The 22,430-nt window shown below is 45.1% G+C and overlaps 1 protein-coding gene across 1 annotated transcript in view; it reads left to right on the forward strand.

Moving 5' to 3' along the window:
• Window positions 1–22,430, forward strand: part of scly (selenocysteine lyase) — a 62,818-nt gene that overhangs the window by 23,335 nt on the left and 17,053 nt on the right. Inside the window, 5 exon segments of the mRNA XM_038816094.1 lie at window positions 3,530–3,649; window positions 6,459–6,568; window positions 7,903–8,003; window positions 9,161–9,347; window positions 21,442–21,599. Of these exon segments, the coding sequence (XP_038672022.1) occupies window positions 3,561–3,649; window positions 6,459–6,568; window positions 7,903–8,003; window positions 9,161–9,347; window positions 21,442–21,599 (645 nt within the window). The 5' untranslated portion in view covers window positions 3,530–3,560.

Consider the following 22,430-nt stretch of genomic DNA (forward strand, 5'->3'; position numbering starts at 1 on the left):
TTCCCCGGTGGTATACCGCAGGATCAGTGCTGGGTTCCTTGCTGTTTGTAGTGTACATTAATGGTCTAGATGTGAATGCAGGGGAATGATCAGTAAGTTCGCAGACGACACGAAAATTGGTGGTGTAATAAATAGTGAGGTGGAAAGCCTAAGACTACAGGATGATATAAACGGGCTGGTACGGTGGACAGAACAGTGGCAAATGGAAATTAACCCTCAAAATTGTGAGGTGATGCATTTTGGGATGGCTAACAAGGCAAAGGAATATACAATGGACGGTAGGACATTAGGATGAACAGGTGACCAGAAGGACCTTGGGGTGCATGTCCAAAGATCCCTGCAGGCGGCAAGACAGGTAGATAAAGTGGTTAAGAAGGCATATGAACTGCTTGGTTTTATTAGCCGAGGCATAGATTATAAGAGCAGAGAGGTTATTATGGAGCTGGACAGTGAAGACAATATTTAAGCAGCATTCAGATGAGCACTTAAGGGCACACGGTGGTGCAGTGGTTAGCACTGCCGGCTCACGGCACTGAGGACCCAGGTTCGATCCCGGCCACGGGTCACTGTCCGTGTGGAGTTTGCACATTCTCCCCATGTTTGCATGGGTCACACTCCCACAACCCAAAAGATGTGCATGGTAGGTGGATTGGCCATGCTAAATTGCCCCTCAATAAGAAGAGAAAAAAAGGATGAGTCCTTGAAATGGCATAGCATACAAGGCTACAGACCAAGAGCTGGAAAATTGGGTGAGAATAGATAGATGCTAGATGGCTAGTGATATGGTCCAAAGATCCCATCTCTGAGCTATAAAGTGAATACATAAAAACTCTAGACGTGGCGGGTAGAGGTCCAAGTGTGGCATGGGTGCAGATGATGGGCTCGGGGGTGGGGCGAGTTGATTGAATCGAGCAACAGACTTCTTGAAGTTGCCTGCTGTTTTCTACTGGGTTGCTGACATCCTGCATGATCTGGTGAAAGCAGGTGGGCTAAAGAGAATGTTACGCATGTGCTTGACTGGTATTTAAATATGGCACCACATGGTAGCGTAGTGGATAGCACCTTGGGTGCCAAGGTGCCAGGTTCGATCCCAGCTCTGGGTCACTGTCCGTGTGGAGTTTGCTCATTCTCCCCATGTTTGCGTGGGTCTCACCCCCACAACCCAAAAGATGTGCAGGGTAGGTGGATTGGCCATGCTAAATTGTCCCTTAATTAGAAAAAATTAATTGGATACTAAATTTATTTTAAAAAAAGAAATAAGGCACGGGGACCATCAAACCTGCCAGCTGACGGCAGGTGACTCGGAGCAGAACTCACCTTTGCACAATTAGAAGTTCCAAGTGCAGAATCTGCATGGGATCTTACCATTCTGGGAAATGCGCAGCCTGACTTAGTCTCAAAAGCTGAGAATTCTGCCCTCCTTTTTAGCTTGGGTGAAGGGACTAAATGTATGGTAGCTAAGCTTGCTGATGACACAAAGATAGGTGGGAAAGTAAGTTTTTAAGAGGGCTTAAGGAGTCTCCAAAGTGATTCAGATAGGTTAAGCGAGTGGACAAAATATGGCAGATGGCAAATAATGTAGGCAAATACTATAGCAGAAGAATTGAAAAGCAGTTTGTTATTTGAATGGAGAGAGACTGTAGAACTATGACCAGAAAATGAACTGGACGAAACGTATAAATGTTGTGGCTGCAAGAGCAGTTCAGATGGGAACACCCCCATCCTGGAAGTTCCCTTCCAAATCACTTACCATCCTGACATAGAAATATATCGCTGTTCCTTCACTGTAGTGGGTCAAAATCCTGGAACTCCCTCTCAAACAGCACTCTCTCATTTAAAACTTAGGTGAGGAGAATTTATATCCCTGAGGGTGGTTATTCTGTGGTATTCTGTTCACTAGATAGCAGTGGAGGCTAAATCATTGAATATATTCAAGGCTGAGTTGAGGGTTATGGGGGACAGACAGGAAAGTTGAGTTGAGGCCACAATCCTGAGTCCATGATCTCAGTGAATGGTGGAGCAGACTTTTTATATTAATTTATAGGATGTGGACATCACTGGCTGGACCACCATTTATTGTCCACCCCTAATTGCCCTGGACCTACGTGTCTTTCCAGATTATTTTAGTCTGGGGTCACATGTGGGCCATGTAAGGATGGCAGATTTCCTTTGCTAAAGGAAACCAGATGGGGTTTTATGGACAATCGACAATGATTTCATGGTCATCATTTAATTTTCTTTACCTCCAGATTTTTATTGGATTCAAATTTCACCATCTGTCATGGTGGGATTTAAATCTGGGTCCCAGGGCATTACTGTGGGTCTCTGGATTATCTGTATAGTCCCCAGTGACAATACCATTATGCTAATGCCTCCTCTTCCTGGAGGCGTGAATGACCTACACCAGTGTGACGCTATGTCGGCGCAGTCCATGACAGGTTTTTGAAAACGGGGAACTGGCGAGCCACTCGGGTACACAGGTGTTTACAGGCCCCAGAGGGGAGAGGTTCTTGCCCTGACAGTATTCTGGCACTGCCCAGTTAGTGACAGGGGACGGATGTCTGTTGCAGAGGGGTGGGGGAATCTGTGTCCATGGGGTGATTCATTTTTCTATTTTTTTTAACCTCAGGGCAACCTTTAAAAAAGCACCCCAATCTCTCAGGAACTAAAGTTGCTGCTGGACGTGCCCCACCCCCTGCCTTCAACGGGACAAGCTGGCAGTGCAGTCAGCAAGCTACACCCTGATTTTCCCACCCAAGTTTACACTTTGAAATAGAATAGGAAATTTCCACCCAATGGCCTGGATTCTCGGTCTGTTCACGGCGGCACGATTCTCGGGTCTTGCTTCAGCTAATGGAGTTTTGGTTGAGCACCAAATTGTCCATTCCCGCTTGCCGGATGAACTCAGATCGGAAAATCCCAGTCTATGTGTCTAATTGGCCATTGGATCCTGGGCCTGGTGTTAGACCTAGGATTTTGACATCTGAAGAAGCCACTATGGAGGAAATGCTGCGGGCATTCATATAATCCGCATTGGCAGAAGAGGAGGCCAACAAAATTATGGAATTTCAGCAAGAAACAAATTGTATTCCTAGCTCCAAATGGAGAAAATTCTGGTCTGTACCGGAGTGACAGCAATAGTGACAGATGATCCTGAAGCAGTTCAGGAAGGAAAATTGGTAGTTTCTTTAAAATATCTGTGGAATCTGTAATTGGTTTTTAAGAATATTTGTTTATAAAGGACTTTTAAGAGTTGACATCAATTGTAAAGCGATCAATTTGTTGGATAATAAAAAGTGTTGGTCCTGGTGAGCTTTGACTCCCTTGTCAATCAAACATTATCTAACTCAGCCTTGAATAAGTTCAATGATTTCTTAAAGCTATCTTGCCTTTCATAAAACTAGTTAAAGTTGTATCCCTCTCTCTAATACATAGCTTTCACAATGACATGGTTTGCATACTGTCTCTCTGTCAGTCAGATGTGATTCATTCAAGAATCTGAATTTGATATTTGATGTGTATTTTAAAGGTTTTTTTGAAAATCTGTAAAGTGCCAGGTAATGGAGAAGAATGCCTGCATTCCTCAAGTTGCCCAATATAATCAGAAGGTGACAACAACAGTGAGAAGAAATGATTCCACATCTGACTGGTAAGTGTGAACTGGCCGGAATCCTCAGGCAGTCGGGTTCTCTGTTCTTGCCGACAGTGCACCCCCACCCGCAGGCTTCCCGGCGGCATGGGGTGGCTTCAATGGGAAAGTATTAACTCTCTGGCTGCCTTGTAGATGCTGCTGGTTCTGCTGAACATTTCCAGAACTTCCTGTTTTTATTTCAGATTTCCAGCTCTGCAGTATTTTTCTTTTATTCTTAGTTATATTTACAATTGTTGTTATGCTATACTACCTCCTTTGATATGAGGCAAATAAATGGTTCACAATCTTTAATGTTAAACTATTTTATCATTAACTTTTTCTGTTCTTAACAACTCATCCATTCATATGTGCTCCTCATGAAGGCAGGCCCTTGGCTCATTGTCGGCTAATGCTTCAAAATAACCATTTTCTTTTATTTAGACGATCATAGAATTTACAGTGCAGAAGGAGGCCATTCAGCCCATCGAGTCTGCACCGGCTCTTGGAAAGAGCACCCTACCCAAGGTCAACACCTCCACCCTATCTCCATAACCCAGTAACCCCACCCAACACTAAGGGCAATTTTGGACACGAAGGCCAATTTAGCATGGCTAATCCACCTAACCTACACATCTTTGGACTGTGGGAGGAAACCGGAGCACCCAGAGGAAACCCACGCACACACGGAATTTTGAGAGCAGTTGCTCCAGCAGTTGAAGGCATGGCTGTAAAGGGGGAGCAGCTGAAATTGGACATGTAGCAAAAAAGATGACTAGCGTATGGTTAGGTTTGCTTCCTATTCTAGAAGAGGGGGACTTGGGATCTGCTGCCTCAGAGTGTAAAACCATCACTTAAAAAGAAACTGCTAAGAAAATGTTCATGGGCAGCACTGCAGCGCAGTGGTTAGCACTGCTGCATATGGCACCGAGGACATGGGTTCGATCCCGGCCCTGGGTCACTGTGTGGAGTTTGCACATTCTCCCCTTGTCTACCCTGAAAGCTAGTGATTCAAAACAAACCTGTTGGACTTTAACCTGGTGTTGTAAGACTTTTTACATTGCCTTTTGATGTTGATATGCCGGCGTTGGACTGGGGTGAGCACAGTAAGAAGTCTTACAACACCTTTTGAGGTATTGAAGGCAGTTTGTATAGCTAGGAGGCTGAATGCTTTGAACTGGAATGTTTCCATTGAAATTCACACTCTGTTGCCTCCAATAAGTATCATGATTGACAGCTCACTGGCACTTCAAAGCAATGAATCAGATTGTTAATTTTTATAGCTCTGCAGAGATCCAGTAAATCAGGGTAGCAGCGGTTTCTATTAACTGCATGGGGGGGGGGGGGAGTGGCTGCAGCAGCTAATGGAGATTGGAGCACTCTTTAAAAATGACTCTCCTATCTCAGAGATGCGGGACTTGTCTGAAAGATTAGGTCCCACCCCTCTCAATTGCCGCGGAATGACACGGAAAATCCAATTTCCCTCCCCAAAATTTCCAAATACCATGGAATGGCACATCTAGTGCCAGCGGGGACCAGTTCCGATTCTCCACTGGCGGGAGCACATAACCTCCAGAATGCTGAATCCCGGCCTCGTCTCTCCCACAAAACGAAACATCCTCCACCACAGTGTACATTTCCCCCATTTTAATGCCGCTTTGGGCTAATGAGTTAAGTTGGCTAGCTGCATGGCGTGTGATTCAGAATAAAACTAATGGCATGGGTTTGATTCCCATTTTGGTAGTCTTGAGACATTTCACTTCACTCTGCCCGCAAGGTGGAATTGGAAAGAAGTGGCAAAGCACCACTGACAAAAACTACCTGGAAAAGGGCTCAGGATGAAGCATTGGCAGACAATGAGCCAAGGACCTGCCTTCAGACGGAGCACACATGGAAGAATGCACTTTCCGCATTGCTGCATTCAGTTTCTGTCTCTGTGCTTGTCCATTGTGAAATTTACACTTTTTGAGTGGGGGCAGTGGAAATCGCTCCGAATATATTCCTACTGGGAATGGCTTTGAAGTTCTGTACGTTCTTTTACGGGGACAATTTATAGGTATAAGGAGGAGGAAATCTATACCTTTTCAATCTGGGCTATAATTATTATCAGAGAGCCATGGAATAATTACAGCATAGGAGGCTATTTGGCCCATTATACGCATGCCAGCTCTTGGAAAGCAAATCCACTAGTCCCATTCCTGTGCCTTTTCCATGTAGCCCTGCACTTTTTTTTCATGGTGTTGAGATGGTGGCGTTGGACTGGGGTGAGCACAGCAAGAAGTCTTACAACACCAGGTTAAAGTCCAACAGGTTTGTTTCAAACACCTGTTTGAAACAAACCTGTTGGACTTTAACCTGGTGTTGTAAGACTTCTTGCTTTTTTTTTCCTTCAGATAATTATGCAATTCTCATTGGAAAGCCGCAATTGAATTAGCCTCCACTCTTAGGCAGAGCAGTCCCGATCCTAACCACTCACTGCATAAAAACTGTTTTCCTCATGTCACCTCTGATTCTTTTGCTAATCGCCTTAAATTGGTATCTTCTTCTGCCATTTAATGTAAATTGATCCACATCCCATCATTCTGAGAATGAGGAGACTTTTATTTCCCCATTTTGGAATAGATTTGCATCCAGGTTACAGAGCTAAAAGGACGCGACAAAAAACCATTGCTTCAAATGAGCTTCCTCAATTTGCAATTTTCCCTCCCTAGTGATATACTGTGGATATGCAGTTATTCATGTTTGCCACTCAGTGAGAGTTGGGTCCTGTGTTTTTTAGGAAGGGTGAATAAATAAATGGAGTTACAATAATACCTTTCATTTGAAACAGCATTTACATGGATTACAATGCAACGACGCCTGTGGACACTGAGGTAATCCAGACTGTGACTGAAGCCATGCAAGAGGCCTGGGGAAACCCCAGCAGTTTGTATAGTCCAGGTGTGTGGTGAGTAGGGACACAGATATGTGACTTCTAATTGCTCTTCCCACCTCCCTACCACGGAAATTCTCCACCTTGGCCGGAATTTTCTAGTTCCCCCGCACTGGACATGTTTTCCGTCAGCGGAGGCAGCTTGCCATTGGTCGGCAGCAGAAACTTCCAGTTCTGCCGAAATCTATGGCATTTTGTATGACTTGCCTGCCTTGCCGCTGGGGAACCCGCCATGGGGTGTAGCCTTCGGCAGAATCTTCAGGAAAGAGAGAGCTTAGCACTGCTGCCTCACGGCACCAAGGACCCAGATTCGATCCCGGCTCTGGGTCACTGTGGAATTTGCGCATTTTCCTGCGTTTGTGTGGGTTTCACCCCCACAACCCAAAAGATGTACAGGGTCGGTGGATTGGCCATGCTAAATTGCTCCTTAATTAGAAAAAATGAATTGGTTACTCTAAATTTATTTTTAAAAAAGGAGCTGGAAAACTCCTCCTCCTATCTTTTAGCTGCTGGGAAGGATGTCCCTGCGTGCATGAGTACTTATTTCTAGCTGTAATTCCCATACTGCAACTACTGGCCTCAAACTGGTAGCAACAATCTAAAGCACAGAGCATATCAGCAATCATCATTTGAAGTAGCATTTGTGTTGAAAGATGTTGTAACAGGAATTAGCTGCTCTTCTCACTGTTGCTATCGGGGGGGGGGGGGGGGGGGGGGGGAAGTGCTTCCCACGCTTTTAGGCTGGCCTTAAACTTGGTCCCAATCAATTGGTCAGCTTCTCGATCACCTCCATTGATCTGAGCCAATAAAGGGGCGGGTGCCTTGATGGCTGGGCGAGTCCTAAGTGGCCATTGGCTTTGCTTTGTATCTTCTTACTGAGGTAGTGGCGCCGGAATGTCTGCGACGGTATCGGCTACCTGAGCACTGGTCTTTTGTTTATCGGTGATGGGTCATCAATGTGCAAATCGGCCAAGAATTTCGGTTCTGTCTGCAGTCTGTCTTTTAAATACACATTCAGGCTCTGTGCCTGCTTGTTTACTTTGCATCGTCCATTTTTCCCTGTATGCTCTGCAAGTGTCCATTTTATATGCTGGAAATGGCCATCCCAGATGACTACATCACATGCTGGTCAAAACCTGGATTACTTGCACTGAGGGTGATTTTTGAGAGCTGTTTCAACTGTAGAGAAGTGTTTCTTGCTCCCTGCATTAAATGCCCAATCCTCATTTTCCCCAATCACCTTCCCATTTTAAAAGGGGAAAATGCTCGGACATAATTGCTCTCGAGAGAATAAAGACAAATGTTACCTTCTGTTTTCCTTTGTGTGTCTAATTGTGATTAGGTAGAAAAGCCAAGGAACTAATAGATTGGTCAAGAGAGAATGTGGCTCAAATGGTTGGAGGTCGATCAGAAGATATAATTTTTACCTCTGGAGGAACTGAGGTAAGAAGGGTGTTATCTAAACACTTATAAGTTTAAGTTCCAGTTTAGATTTTTATCTCTGATATATACCCACGTGCGAGGCAACCCTCCCCTCAAATTCCATGCAACTCTCCACCATCCTACTTTCAGCCCCCTGCAATCACTTCAAAATCCATAGCTGGTGTACAATGCAAGGGCCAACATTGCAAACTTGCATTACATCCAACTTTGGATGAGTTCCCTATGTGGCTGACAATTTGTGACAAATTACATACTCTGCTGTGCTCATGTCCTTTAAGAGTTGGGTTGGCTCGGGTAGAGGGGGAAACTAGAGAAAGTGTGGAGCTTTTCAAACATGGTTACGTAATGAAACATTATACGGGATATTAGGTTATCTCCCCCATACAGTACCTGACACAGTGGAGGGGGGTTTTCCGCTCCTGTCTTCGAGGGGTAGGATCACTACTGGGGCTGAAAATCCTGCTGGAGTCCTGCTACAGCTATTATGCCGGCGGGATTTCCCCAATCGATTGTCGTCCTCCCCCCCATCAGTGATGTAATGGGCTGGTTTAGCACAGTGGGCAAAACAGCTGGCTTGTAATGCAGAACAAGGCCAGCAGCGCGGGTTCAATTCCCATACTGGCCTTCCCAAACAGGTGCCGGAATGTGGCGACTAGGGGCTTTTCATAGTAACTTCATTGAAGCCTACTTGTGACAATAAGCAATTATTATTATTAATGGGGATCCTAGCTTTGGCAGTCAGAATCTACATTTGCATAGATTTATATATAATTATCATGCCTTTACGCCTGATAGTCCCCCCCCGGTTGCAGAGCTAGCAGGCAGTGCTGGGTTGGGCAGGCTCAATCCAAGCCCATGTCACACAGTTTGCAGTGAGTGGCTAAAAATACAGCGGAGGAATCCGTCATTGGGGCCTGCAGCTTTCTCCCGTTTTTCCTGCCTGCTGTGCCTCACTGCAAAAAAAATCAGAACATTCCGGCCAATGTATTCAATGGTGCCACTGAATTTAAAAAAAATAGAAGAAAGGTTCCTTTGTTCAACATGCTACACCTCAAATAATTTTCTACAGTTTGTCATTGCCTGACTCGCGCATGCACAGGTAACTACGCAGAATGTGGGAGTCTCGACTTAAAACTAAAAGGTTCCATGTTTTCCAGGCGAACAATTTAGTCTTTCACACGGCAGTCAAGTACTATTGGGATCAACAGCGGCAGCTGGCACAGAGCAGTGGGAGTATGGAGATTGATTGGACTGCTAAGCCATTACCTCACATCATTACATCAAATGTCGAGCATGATTCAGTGCAACTGGTGGCAGACAATCTGATCAAGGAGGAAAAAGCACGTGAGAATTTGTTGATGGACTTGCATCTAGAAATGAAAAACAGCTCTGCCTCTCTTTCTCCCAATAATACAATACTTCAAATGTAAATATATAATCAAGGTTCTACCAGTGTATTATGAATATGCAAAGCATTTACTTTAACAATGGTTGGCATCTTGACTATGATTTTCAGCACATCACCATCTTGAAATGAGCAGCTGAAATTTAATTGTTTTTAGAGGGCAGGATCAGATTATCAATCTCACTGTTTTATCCAAAATAATACTAATGGTAGGCAAAGTGCATTCTACACCCCAACCACTGGGGGAGCTTCTTTTTTGAAGTGAGTTTTACGGAATGTTGGTGTCATTGGCTAGGCTAGCATTTATTGCCCATCCCTAATTGAGGTGGTGGTGAGCTGCCTTCTTGAACCACTGCAGTCCATATGGTGTGGGTGTATGCATTTTGATCCGGTGACAGTGAAGAAACGACAGTATGTTTCACGTCAGGATAGTGAGTGACTTGGAGGGAACCTCCGAGTGATGGTGTTCCATGTGCCTGCTGCTCTTGTCCTTCTAGATGGTAACGGTAGTGAGATCAGAAGGTGCTGCCTAAGGAGCCTGATGAGTTCCTGCAGTACACCTTTTAGATGATGCACACTGTTGCTGCCGCTGTGCTTGCTTTGATGCTGGAGGGAGTGAATGTTTGTGGAAGTGGTGCCAGTCAAGCAGGCTACTTTGTCGTGGATGGTGTCAAGCTTCTTGAGTGTTGTTGGAGCTGCACTCATCCAGGAAAGTGGAGAATATTCCATATCTTTCCTCATGTGTGCCTTGTAGATTGTGGACAGGCTTTGGGAGTCAAGAGATGAGTTCTTCATCACAGGATTCCCAGCCTCTGACTACTCTTGTAGCCACAGTATTTATATGGCTAGTCCAGTTCAGTTTCTGCTCAATGGGAGCCCTCCAAGGATGTTAATAGTGGGGTATTCAGCATTGGTACTGCCGTTCAATGTCATGGGGCAGTGGTTAAATTCTCTCTTGTTGGAGATGGTGATTGCCTAGCACTTACCACTTGTCAGCTCAAGCCTGGATATTGTCCAGGTCTTGCTAAATTTGGACATAGGCTGCTTCAGTATCTGAGGAGTTGTGAATGGTTCTGAACATCAGTGAACACCCCACCTCTGACCATATGATAGAAGGAAGATCATTGATGAAGCAGCCAAAGGCCTAGGACACGAGGAACACCTGAAGTAATTTCCTGGAACTAAGATGATTGACTTCCAACAATTATCTTTCTTTGTGTTAGGTAGGACTTCAACCAGCAGAGAGCTTTCCCCCTGATTCCCATTGACTTCGGTTTTGCTAGGGCTCCCTTGATTGATTGATTGATTTATTGTCACATGTACCGAAGTACAGTGAAAGTATTTTTTTTGCGGCCAAGGGGACGTGCACAGTACGTACACAGTAGACAAAAAGGATAATCGAGAAAGTACATCGATAAAGAAGTAATTGGTTACAATGTGGAACAAGGCAGCATGGTAGCACACGTGGCTAGCACTGTGGCTTCACAGCGCCAGGGTCTCGGGTTCGACTCCTCGCTGATTCACTGTCTGTGCGGAGTCTGCAAGTTCTCCCTGTGTCTGCGTGGGTTTCCTCCGGGTGCTCCGGTTTCCTCCCACAGTCCAAAGACGTGCAGGTTAGGTGGATTGGCCATGATAAATTGCCCTTTGTGTCCAAAAAAGGATAGGAGGCGTTATGGGGATAGGGTGGAAGTGAGTGTGGTGATTGTAGATCTGAGTAGATGCAATACAACTGAGCAAGCACTAGAGGGAGCACGGGAGAGCTATAAAATCACAGGGATAGGAAGTGAGGACACACTTCACGGAAGGCAGAACTCGTAGCAGGACACAGACACAAGCAGGCAGCATTTGAGGTAGCCGTAAGTTAAGCTCTGAAGACAGAACGAATTCACAATAAAGCATCTTCTCCACCTTTGAGACTACGAGCTTTATTAAGACACGAGGAACAACACATGGTACCAGGATTGGCTTCAGGCGCTTACTACAGGACAACCCAGCTGCAGACACAGAAAGAACAAAATGGCATGGAAATCTCCTACTGGACATTCGACTTGGGAAGATATCGCTTATTCGAGGATGTGGCTTGGAACCCCACCTCAGCTGGACACGACCGGCAATGTAAGAAATGTCTGGAAAATGTTTAAACAAATGTTCGATTTTTATATCATAGCTAATGATGTAGGAGCAGCCTCAGACAAAACTAAAATAGCAATGCTCATCGCAGGACATGAAGCTAGGAAAGTATCTAATGGATTTAAATACTCAAAAGATGAAGACAGCAACAGCTTACAAACAATACTAAACAAATTTGAAGAGTACTGTGAGGTATTTGAACAGCACGGTATGTCAGAGGCCAAACTGCACAGAGACTGAGTGATGCAAAACTCAAACAATCACTAAAAGAACAAGAAATCACGAGTGAAAAGTACAGATCAAAAAGAAGAAATAACTTGAATTTTCAGAAAGCCAAAACGCTGAAATCCAGTCCAGATCGAAAGAAAAGGTAACTTACAACTTTCAGAAAGAAAAAAACGCTGAAATCCACGATAAAATGCGTCGGCGCACATTGTACAGTCTCTGGCAGACAAAGCACTAAAATCTGCGCATGCGCAGGAAACGGAAGCCGCGCATGCACAGTTACAATCACCCGTTTATCGTTCTGCGCATGCGCCCGACGCGCATGCGCAGTTTAAAAAATTTTGTGTGCTGATCGTTATGCGCAAGCCGCGCATGCGCAGTCTCAAACGTTTTGGTCGCGGATTCGTTATGCGCATGCGCGGCATTGGACACAAAACCGCACAGTAAAGGAAGGCTGATGTTGCGCATGCGCAATTGATTCCTACACATGACGTCACGAGCGTCATGACCTCTGAGCTCCGGACCACGCCTACTTAAAAGGAAATGCCCCGATAATTGAAAACAAGATACTTAAAGCGGTAAAACCAAACTTTCTTGCCCCCGAAGATAAAAAAACGCCTGAACTCAAACCAGCAGTTGAAAACAACTCGCACAACACCCTGGAAAAAGCAGTCTGCACCACCCAAAGTGCAGAGAACAAAATAAATCCGAAACAAAAAAGATGATTTGTTTTCGGAAGAATACTACTCAGACATGCTGAGTTATTCGGATATGCTGATCACAGCATCAGCGCAACGGTCGCAAAGCTCAACCACGAATCACTCGGTGGAGATGAATCCAACCATAATGATTGGTTTTCGAAGAATACTACTCAGACATGGCTGAGTTATTCGGATAGCTGATCACAGCATCAGCGACACGGTCGCAAAGCCACACGAATCTACTCGTAGTAGATGAATCCAACCCATGGTGCCATGGCAGATCGTCGATACATTGGATGACAGCAATACCCAAGAAGAAGACGACGCCACACAGAGCACAGAAAGGCTCCACAGAGAGAGCGATGACAGGCTCCACAGTAGAGTGATGAAAGACTCCAAAAGGGAAGCAAGCAACACTCCCTGGCGAACACCATGCATGAACAAGACCATGAAGGTCAACCCGCCGTATCTGAGCAACCGCAAGCAGACTATGAAAGCTACCAAGCTCACATTATCAAAATGAAGACAATGTACATCTACCCACTGCATGCGAAAACAGTGACAAGGTGATCACACTCGACATACAGGAGGTACAGGATCACAGGAGACTGCAGTTCTCAGCTTGTCTGTACAGAAGCACAGAGTAGGGCCACCCAAGAGTCCAGAGAGACCACGCCAATAGAAACCATGCAGATTTTTGACTCCAGAAGAGGAGCACCAAGAGGTCCAGTGAGACCACATCAACAGAGATCATGAAGATTTTGACTCCGGAAGAGGAGCCCCAAGAGTCCAGAGAGACCACGTCACATGAAATCGTGAAAATTTGACTCCAGAAGAGGAGCACCAAGAAAGCAAAGACACGATCAAATCCACCACAAATGACTGATGTCACCAGCATCAATGCAACATCAATCATTCTCCACCATTCTCGAGACGAAACGTTCAAGGTAAACAGATTCCACAAAGGACACTCGCACCAATAACTGTGACAATGACTCAAATTATCCACACGGGACACTCATTGAGCAATAACAAGAAAAACAAACAGCCACAAGAAGCACAGCAGAAACGAGAACAACAACAGCAAGAACAAAGCAACATGAAGCGCGATAAGAACGACAAAAAATCGCAAGAAGCACTGCCAGAAACAAGACAACAACAACACCAACAAAAACTACAAGCACAACGACAAAAACTACAAGAAGAACACACAAACCACAATAAGCTAACAAAGATAGCGACAACACAAAGACAGAAACGCAAAAACAGCAACAAGAAACGGCAACGAAAACAACAAAGACAGGAATGACAGAAACAACAGCAATGAAATAACGACTTGTACAAAATGGTACAACTCTGCACATGAAGGACAATGACATAGCACACTGCAAACAATGACAAGACTACAAACATGCCATGGATGACAACGAATCGCACAACTCACATCTGCTCCAGAACAAGCAAGCGCACCAGCTTTCAAGGAAGATGACGTAATAAATCGATACACAAGCACAGAAAAAAGTCCATGTCAGGCAACATCAGTGGTTCACCCATAGCAAACACCTCGGGATGACGCATTGGTTACTTAAAATATCAATATCACCACGTCAACAACAACAAAGAAAAAACTCAGTGAACAAATTCATCAAGTTTGGACTCCTAAGGTTTTATTAAGATTGGACTCATAAATATAATGGCTTTGTAAAATATGCAATAGCACCATCACTTGTATAGATACACATATCATAAGTAACTGTTTTGTACAATTTTCTTTAACGATGTACAGAAAATATGTAAAGAAAAAAGGGGGATGTGGTGATTGTAGATCTGAGTAGATGCAATACAACTGAGGAAGCACTAGAGGGCGAACGGGAGAGCTATAAATCACAGGGACAGGAAGTGAGGACACACTTCACGGAAGGCAGAACTCGTAGCAGGACCAGACACAAGCAGGCAGCATTTGAGGTAGCCGTAAGTTAAGCTCTGAAAGCAGAACAAATTCACAATAAAGCATCTTCTCCACCTTTGAGACTACGAGCTTTAGTAAGACACGAGAACAACACAGTGAGGGCTTAAGTGGGTCGGTGCAGACTTGATGGGCTGATGGCCTCCTTCTGCACTGTATGTTCTATGTATCTATGTAAGGACCAAACAAAGCAAATACATGAGCAATAGCAGCATAGGGCGTGGTGAATAGTGTCTTTCAAGGATCCGATCAGTCTGAGGGAGACAATGCCATTCTTGGTCAGAAAGATAAAAAGCAGCATAAATTCCCAGCAATTAGCAGTAGTGAACAGTGAGGAGAAAGTGTAACTTTAACAATTTAACAGATTTTGTTTTTTCTCTCTCTCTCTCTCTCTCCACCCTTCTTCCTCTCTGCACAAAATGGCATCCCAAGGCCCCTTTTTGTATACCTTACAAATTGAAAGCCCACCATAGCCAATTGTTGGAAAATAGGCAATTAATTAATCTATAACTTGTCAATACTGAAATAAAAATGATGCCATTGATTTTTAGCTAATTACACGATGCTTCTTCTCAAACTGTATCTCTTATCTTTTGATAGGCTGATTGTCAACCAATAATTAATTAACATAGCTGTCTGTCATTTAATGTTGACACCCCTTAAACAAGGGCATATTCAGTTCCCCAAGTCAAGGTTAACAAATCATGTTCGTTTTTTATTTTGTTGCCTGAGAAGTGAATGAGATTCTTATCCCCATAGTACTTTAGGAGTCTGAATTAATAATCAAGTGTTAATATGTTTATAATTATAACATTTATAAATTTTTACCCTTTCTAACATATCTATTAATAAATTACTTGTTTTTTTAATTGTCTCACAATTAAGGTTGTCTACTTAACTAATCTGGCTGGTTTCCAATAATGCTCGTTTAGTTTTTATTAAAATGGCTTCCATCAATTTTAGCAGCTTCTAATTATAAAAGTTATACGTTTTCACCCTTTCTAACATATATATTAATAAATTACTTGTTTTTTTAATTGTCTCACAATTATGGCTGTCTACTTAACTAATCTGGCTGGTTTCCAATAATGCTCGTTTAGTTTTTATTAAAATGGTATCCATCAATTTTAGCAGAAAATGCTTAAGAATATATTAATTCAGACTACAAAATGATAGTCACACTAAAACTAGTGATTTTGAAACTACTAACACATACTTAAATTTCAGACCCTGTGTCAACTTTAATATCTTTGACCTGAATCTTGGTTAACTTTAAATTACTGCTCAGGCTGAACTTCTGCCCATAATAGTAGACCTGCCGTGGAGTTGCTCAAGGTAAATTGGATGATGTTATACAATGTAAGGCACAGTGTATTATTCTGCTGCAAAGATAGAGCTGCGTTTAAAAGCCTTTTCCCCATAGGGCCAGAGATGCATTCTGATGCTATTTGACAAAATTTTCCACTGCAATTTGTTTCCAGTTTTTATCTGCTTGTAAATCTTCAGTTCCTCCATGAAGACTAAGGTCATCAAGGTCATGACTGATGTCACAAAGCACGCTGATGTTATTTGTGAGGGTATCTTAACTTGGAACACTGGTTTGTGGGGGGGGGGGGGGGGGGGGGTTGTATAATTTTGATTTGGTGTGAGGAGACAAGTGAAACCCCAGTGAGAATAAATAGCCCAGTCATCGGGTAGCGATTATTAAAGACTTTATTGATGTAAAGAAAAGACAAATACACGTAAAGGGCATGATTTACTGGCCGCGTCCCGCCAGAATCGAAGCAGGATGCGGCCAGGAAATCCCAGGAGAGGCCTCTCCCTGGATTCCCAATGGCCCTTACGCTTCGCGAGATCTAACCTGATGTCGTGATCTGGATCCTACCCACAATGGCGGGACCCAGTCTTGCGTGGTTAAATGAGTTTAATGTCTCACTTAACTGTGCTGACACCGGATCGAATGGCCACCCAACATCTATTGACCTCGCCAAGGAGACCCCAGCCGAGTGCCGATTTGTACTGGTCCTCACTAACGGGGACCAGGAGTACTGGCACTTTGTTGGGGGGGTGCCCTCCCAGATCGGAGGCCCCCTGGTGGTCAGCCTTTGTCCAGGCTGATGCCCTGGCATGCTGGTACCACCCAGGCACCTTGGTATTGCCAGCATGGCACTCTGGCAGTGCCACCTGTGCACCCTGGTGGTACCACCCTGGCATTGCCAGTGTGCCCAGGTGGCATTAACGGGTACGACCAGAGTGCCAGGCTGGCAATTTGCTCAAGCCGGGGATCGGGCCCAGGGGTACTTCAGAGATGTGGTGAGGGGTGGTTTGGAGACATTGGGGAAATATTAACAGAGTGCCGTTAGATAGCGGGGTCATTCCTGGCAGTATAAGAGTTGGGAACAACCCTGCTAATCCTGCTTGGAATGGACTCTGATTGCGCCCCAACAGGACTATTCTGCTCTCAGGCAATTAAGATGTATAAAATTGCTAAACACACACAGTTTATGTAGAACAAACCCCTTGTTACACAATATATCTACGATACCTGAACTCTGTAAGACTTTCCCTGCTCCCCAAACAATATCCAAATTGAATAACCAGCTATAGTTTCCACACAATACAGGGAGGATACTCAAACCTGAGAGCCGCCCTTTTGTTGTCCAGAGACAATATTTTAAAGCTGCAGTTCTAAATGTTTTCTGCAGTGCCTTGGCACTTAAGGTTATAAGCTTGTTTGCTGTAAATTTGGCCTGCAGGTTTGGCAGCTGGAAACTGGCCTGTACACTTTCTGAGACTGCTTCTACTGGTTTCTCAGAGAATGGGCAATTATACCTCTGTTGTTCTTGATTATGATGTGGAGATGCCGACAATGGACTGGGATGGGCACAGTAAGAAGTCTTACAACACCAGATTAAAGTCCAACAGGAATCATTCACCTAACGAATGAGCTGTGCTCCAAAAGCGAGTGATTCGAAACAAACCTGTTGGACTTTAACTTGGTGTTGTAAGACCTCTTGATGCCTTCTGAGTATTCGGCTGTCTGCCCCTATCGACTTCCTTGACTATGTGTTAACATATGTATATCTCGGGGATCTTCCCAATCACCTATAATCAGTTTCTCCTCCAGAAGCTATTCACACTTGATTATTATCTAAACTTGCATTCTGGACTTGTTACCGGGGAGATACATACAGATTGAGGCCCTTTGAAGTCTTATCTCCTGGTGTCTCCAGGCAGATTCATGACACTGACTTTTTAGTTTATTTTTTAAAGTTGGTTGATTTATGAATACCATTTGAACAAGTCACGACTTCCAATTAGATATGTAACAATTCCAATCCTTTTTTAAAAAATATTTTTATTCTCCTTTTTCACATTTTCTCCCAAATTTACACCAATCAATAATACACAATAATCATTAACAAATATGTCAATCCCCATATCAATAACAACGATCCCATCGTCCCACCAAACCCCAAACATTAGCCCGCATGTTCACATATAGACAAATGACAAAAAGGAATTGGGAATCACCCACAGTCACCATCAACACACCGTCCCCCCAACTAATGCTTGATGTTATCCAGTTCTTGAAAGTGCATAATGAATAATGTCCATGAATTGTAGAACCCCTCCATCCTTCCCCTCAGTTCAAACTTAACCTTCTCAAGCGTCAAAAATTCCAACAAGTCCCCCCCGCCACGACAGGGCACAGAGTGGAGAGGCTGATCTCCATCCCAGCAGGATCCGCCTTCGGGTGATCAACAAGGTGAAGTCGACAACATCTGCCTCTGCACCCGTTTCCAATCCTGGCTTGTCTGACACCCCGAATATGGCCTCCCAGGGGCCCGGGTCCGCTTTAGAAATTAGCCTAAAAAACTCCTTCCAGTAATCCTCCAGCTTTGGACAGGACCAAAAGATATGAACGCGATTAGCCCCCCCCCCCCCCCCCCCCCCCGGGCGCAACGTTCACACACATCTTCTACTCCTTCAAAGAATGGGCTCATTCTCGCCCTCGTGAGGTGTGCCTTTAGCTGTATCAGCGCCAACCTCGCGCACGAGGTGGAGGCATTCACTCTGGAGCACCTCACACCGGAACCCCTCCTCCATATCCTCTCCCAACTCTTCCCCCCACTTTGCTTTGATCCCTTCCAGTGGTGCCTTCTCCTATCCAAAATAGCTCTGCGAACCCCCAACACTACCCCCTTCTCCAGTCCCCCTGTCGTCAGCACCTCATTCAGCAATATGGAGGCCAGCTCCACCTCAAAGCTCTGTATTTCTGGCAAAATCTCGAACCTGCATGTATCTGAACATTTCCCCCTGCTCCAGCCCATACTTCGCTTCCAGCTCCTTCAATCCTGCAAACCGGCCCCAAAGAAACAAATCTTTTAGTGTCTTAATCCCCTATCCTCCCATTTCTGAAAATTTCCATCCCACCTCCCTGACCCAAATCTGTGGTTCCCCCAAATCGGCATTTCCCTTGACCCTGCCCCCAACCCGAAGTGTTGGCGAAACTGCCTCCAAATTCTCAATGAAGCTATTATTATCGGACTCCCTGAGTATTTCCGCGGGGCCATTGGGAGCAGCGCTGTTGCTAGTGCTTTCAATCCCGAACCCCCTGCACAAACTCTTCTCCATTCTGACCCACTGGGAATCAACCCCTCTGATCCAGCTCCGCACCTTCTCCACATTCGCCGCCCAGTAGTAATACATCAGGATCGGAAGACCCAAACCCCCTGCCTGCCTTCCCCTCTGTAGCAGCACCTTTCTAACTCTGGCCACCTTCCCTCCCCATATGAACAAAGTAATCATTCCCTCAATCTCTCTGAAAAAAGCTTTTGGCAGGAAAATCGGCAGGCATTGGAAAATAAACAGAAATCGCGGCAATACCTTCATTTTAACCGTCTGTACCCGGCCCGCCAGTGACAGACGGAGACCACCTTGCCAGATCAACTTTCACTCTCCCCACCAAACTAGAAATGTTGGACCTGCGGAGGCCCCCCCCCCCCCCCCCCCCCCCCAACTCCCTGGGCAACCTGCACCCCCAGGTACCTAAAGTGAGTCTCTGCCCTATGGAATGGCAGTCCCCCCCCACCGCTGCCCCCACCCCCGGCCAAGACGTCACAAAAATACTCACTCTTGTCTAGATTTGGTTTGTACCCCGAGAAAAACGCAAATACCGCGCAGCTCCAAATATTTCCTCCTATCGACACACTCTGTTCCGACACATATAACAGCAAGTCATCGGCATATAAGAACACCCTATGCTCTATCCCCCCCACCGCACAATTCCTTTCCATACCCCCGAACTTCTTAATGCGATGGGCAACGGCTCAATCGAGAGTGCAAACAGCAGAGGTGACTTATGGCATCCCAGGCTAGTCTCACGGTGGAGAGAAAAGTATCTTGAGCTGATGTTGTTTGTGTGGACACTCGCCCTCGGCTCCATGTATAGTAGTTTTACCCAGTTCACAAATCTTGGTCCAATCCCAAACCGCTCCGGAACTGTCATCAAGTATCCCCATTTTACCCGGTCAAACACCTTCTCAGTGTCCAATGCCACAACTACCTGTTTCTTTCCCCTCCGCCGGTGCCATAACGATGATCAATACCTTCTAACGTTTGAAAAGAGCTGCCTCCCTCTCACGAACCTCGCCTGATCTTCATCTATCACCTTCGGGAAGCACTCCTCCACTCCTCCAGTACCTTCGCCAATACTTTTGCGTCCACATTCAAAAGTGATATGGACCTATACAACCCACACTCCGTCGGGTCCTTATCTTTTTTTAGCAATAGGGAAATCGATGCCTGCCCCAAAGCTTGTGGCAACACCCCCTTCCCTATCACCTCTTCGAATAGCCCCACCATCAGGGGTGCCAGCTTATCCTTGAATTTTTAATAATATTCCACTGGAAATCATCCGGCCCTTCCACCTTCCCCGTCTGCACCCTCCCAATCGCATCTTTTATCTTCTGCTTCGCTATTGCTCCTTCTAATGTAGCCCTGTCCCCCTCCCCTAACCTCGGGTACTCCAACCTATCAAAACTTCCTGCATCTCCCTGTCTTCCCCCAGGTGGCTGTGACTTCTACAACATCTCATACAATTCCTCAAATACCTTGTTAATCAGATCCGGAGCCACCACCAACTTCCCTGCCCTGTCCCTCACCTGAACAATTTCCCTTACTGCTGCCTCCCTCCGGAGCTGACCTGCCTTATCTCCATGCTCGTAAACTGCTCTCCTTGCTAACCTCAGTTGGCGCGCATTCTTCCTGGTAGATAGTCGGTCAAAGTTTGCCTATAGTTCCTTCCTCTTTTCCAACTTCGCTGGGTCCCCATCTTCTGCATAACTCCTATCTACCTCCAACATCTCATCTATTATCCTCTGCCGCTCCAGCCTCTCCTCTTTGTCCACCCTGGCCTTAAACCGAGATCACCTCGCCCATCACCGCCGCCCTTTAGAGCCTCACAGACAACTGCCTCGACACCTCACCTGTGCAGTTCTGTGTGTACGTATTCCTCAATTACCATTTCAATTTTCTCACAGAACCCTTGGTCCCCCAAAAGTCCACATCTAATTTCCACCCCGGCCTTCGCGCTACCCCCCTTCTCCAGTACCATATCCATCCAATGTGGAGCATGATCTGATACTGCAGTTGCCGAGTATTCGACCCCTTAACATCAGCCAGCAAAGCCTTGTAATAATTCCAATCCTGACTGGTCTCACCGACTTCCCATCAGCTGAGAAGATCAGATTGAGAGTCTCAACCATATGTAGAGCCAGGGTGCAGAAGCGGTTTGGGATTTTTGAGCAAATTGTAAGTGTGCTTTGGAGTCTGTGGCCTGTACAGGAAAATAAATTTCTCAGCAGGAGAAAAAGCAGCTGCTTAAAGATAGTGAAAAAACTCCCAATTGGTTACAAATGGAGTGATTTTTGTAGTTTATAAAAATTGCAAACCATTAACATTACATGAGCCAATAAGTGAAAGGGCCATTATTTTTCTCCATTTCAGAAGTTACGTTTTTGCCTGTTTCCAAGGTAACCGGCTGCATCGAAGTAGATGATGTGATAGCTGCTGTCCAGCCAACCACCTGTCTTGTTTCTGTTATGCTCGCTAACAATGAGACAGGAGTTTTGATGGTAATTATGTTTTTATTTCAATCTCAAGAAGTGTGTGTCACTGACAAGGCTACCATTTAATGCCTATAGTTTCCTGAGAATGTGGTGGTGGCCCTTATTCTTGAACTGCTGAACGTGGATTGATTGTTGAACTGCTGAAAGAGGTTTGATGCAACAGTGGCTTGCCTCAGCTACTTCAGAGAGCAGCTAAGAGTCAACCACGTTGGTCTGGAACTGGTCGCATGTAGGCCAGACTGGGTAAGGATGGCGGGCTTCCTTCCTTGTGAATCAGTTGGGTTTTACAACAACCTGAAAGCTTCATGCAGGAAGGATGCCTCCTGTTGCTTTTGGGAGGGGTGGGTGGATGTTATTGCTCATGAGAGTGATACATCGTTGGAATTCAAAGGGCTGTGGAGACTCTGCCATTGAGCATGCTCAAGACAGAGATGGATACATTTTTACATATTAAAGACATCAAGGGACTTGCGAGTAGTGCAGGCAACTGACATTGAGGTAGAAGATCAGCCATGAGTTGAATGATAGAACAGGCTCGCGGGGCTGAATGGCCCACTGCAGCTTCGATTTTCCTTTGTTCAATTTTTCACTTTACTGATACCTGCTGATTTTTATCTTCAGATTGTTTAAAATGAATTCAGGACTCCAAACTACCATGGTGGGATTTGCCAGATTGTCTGGTTTTCCTGGCTTGCCCTAGCATTTATATCGTATTTATAGACTTTCCACATTCTACTCCCAGCTGAGCTGGAAATTGATCTAATTCCCTTTAAGTAGTTAGAGAACATTTGTGTTATTGTAATGTGCGGCAGCCTACTATTCGATATTGTTGTTGGAAGAAGTATCTCTCTCCATTTTATGTTCCAA

This window comes from Scyliorhinus canicula, chromosome 13 (genome assembly GCF_902713615.1).
Source record: "Scyliorhinus canicula chromosome 13, sScyCan1.1, whole genome shotgun sequence".
Taxonomy (NCBI): domain Eukaryota; kingdom Metazoa; phylum Chordata; class Chondrichthyes; order Carcharhiniformes; family Scyliorhinidae; genus Scyliorhinus; species Scyliorhinus canicula.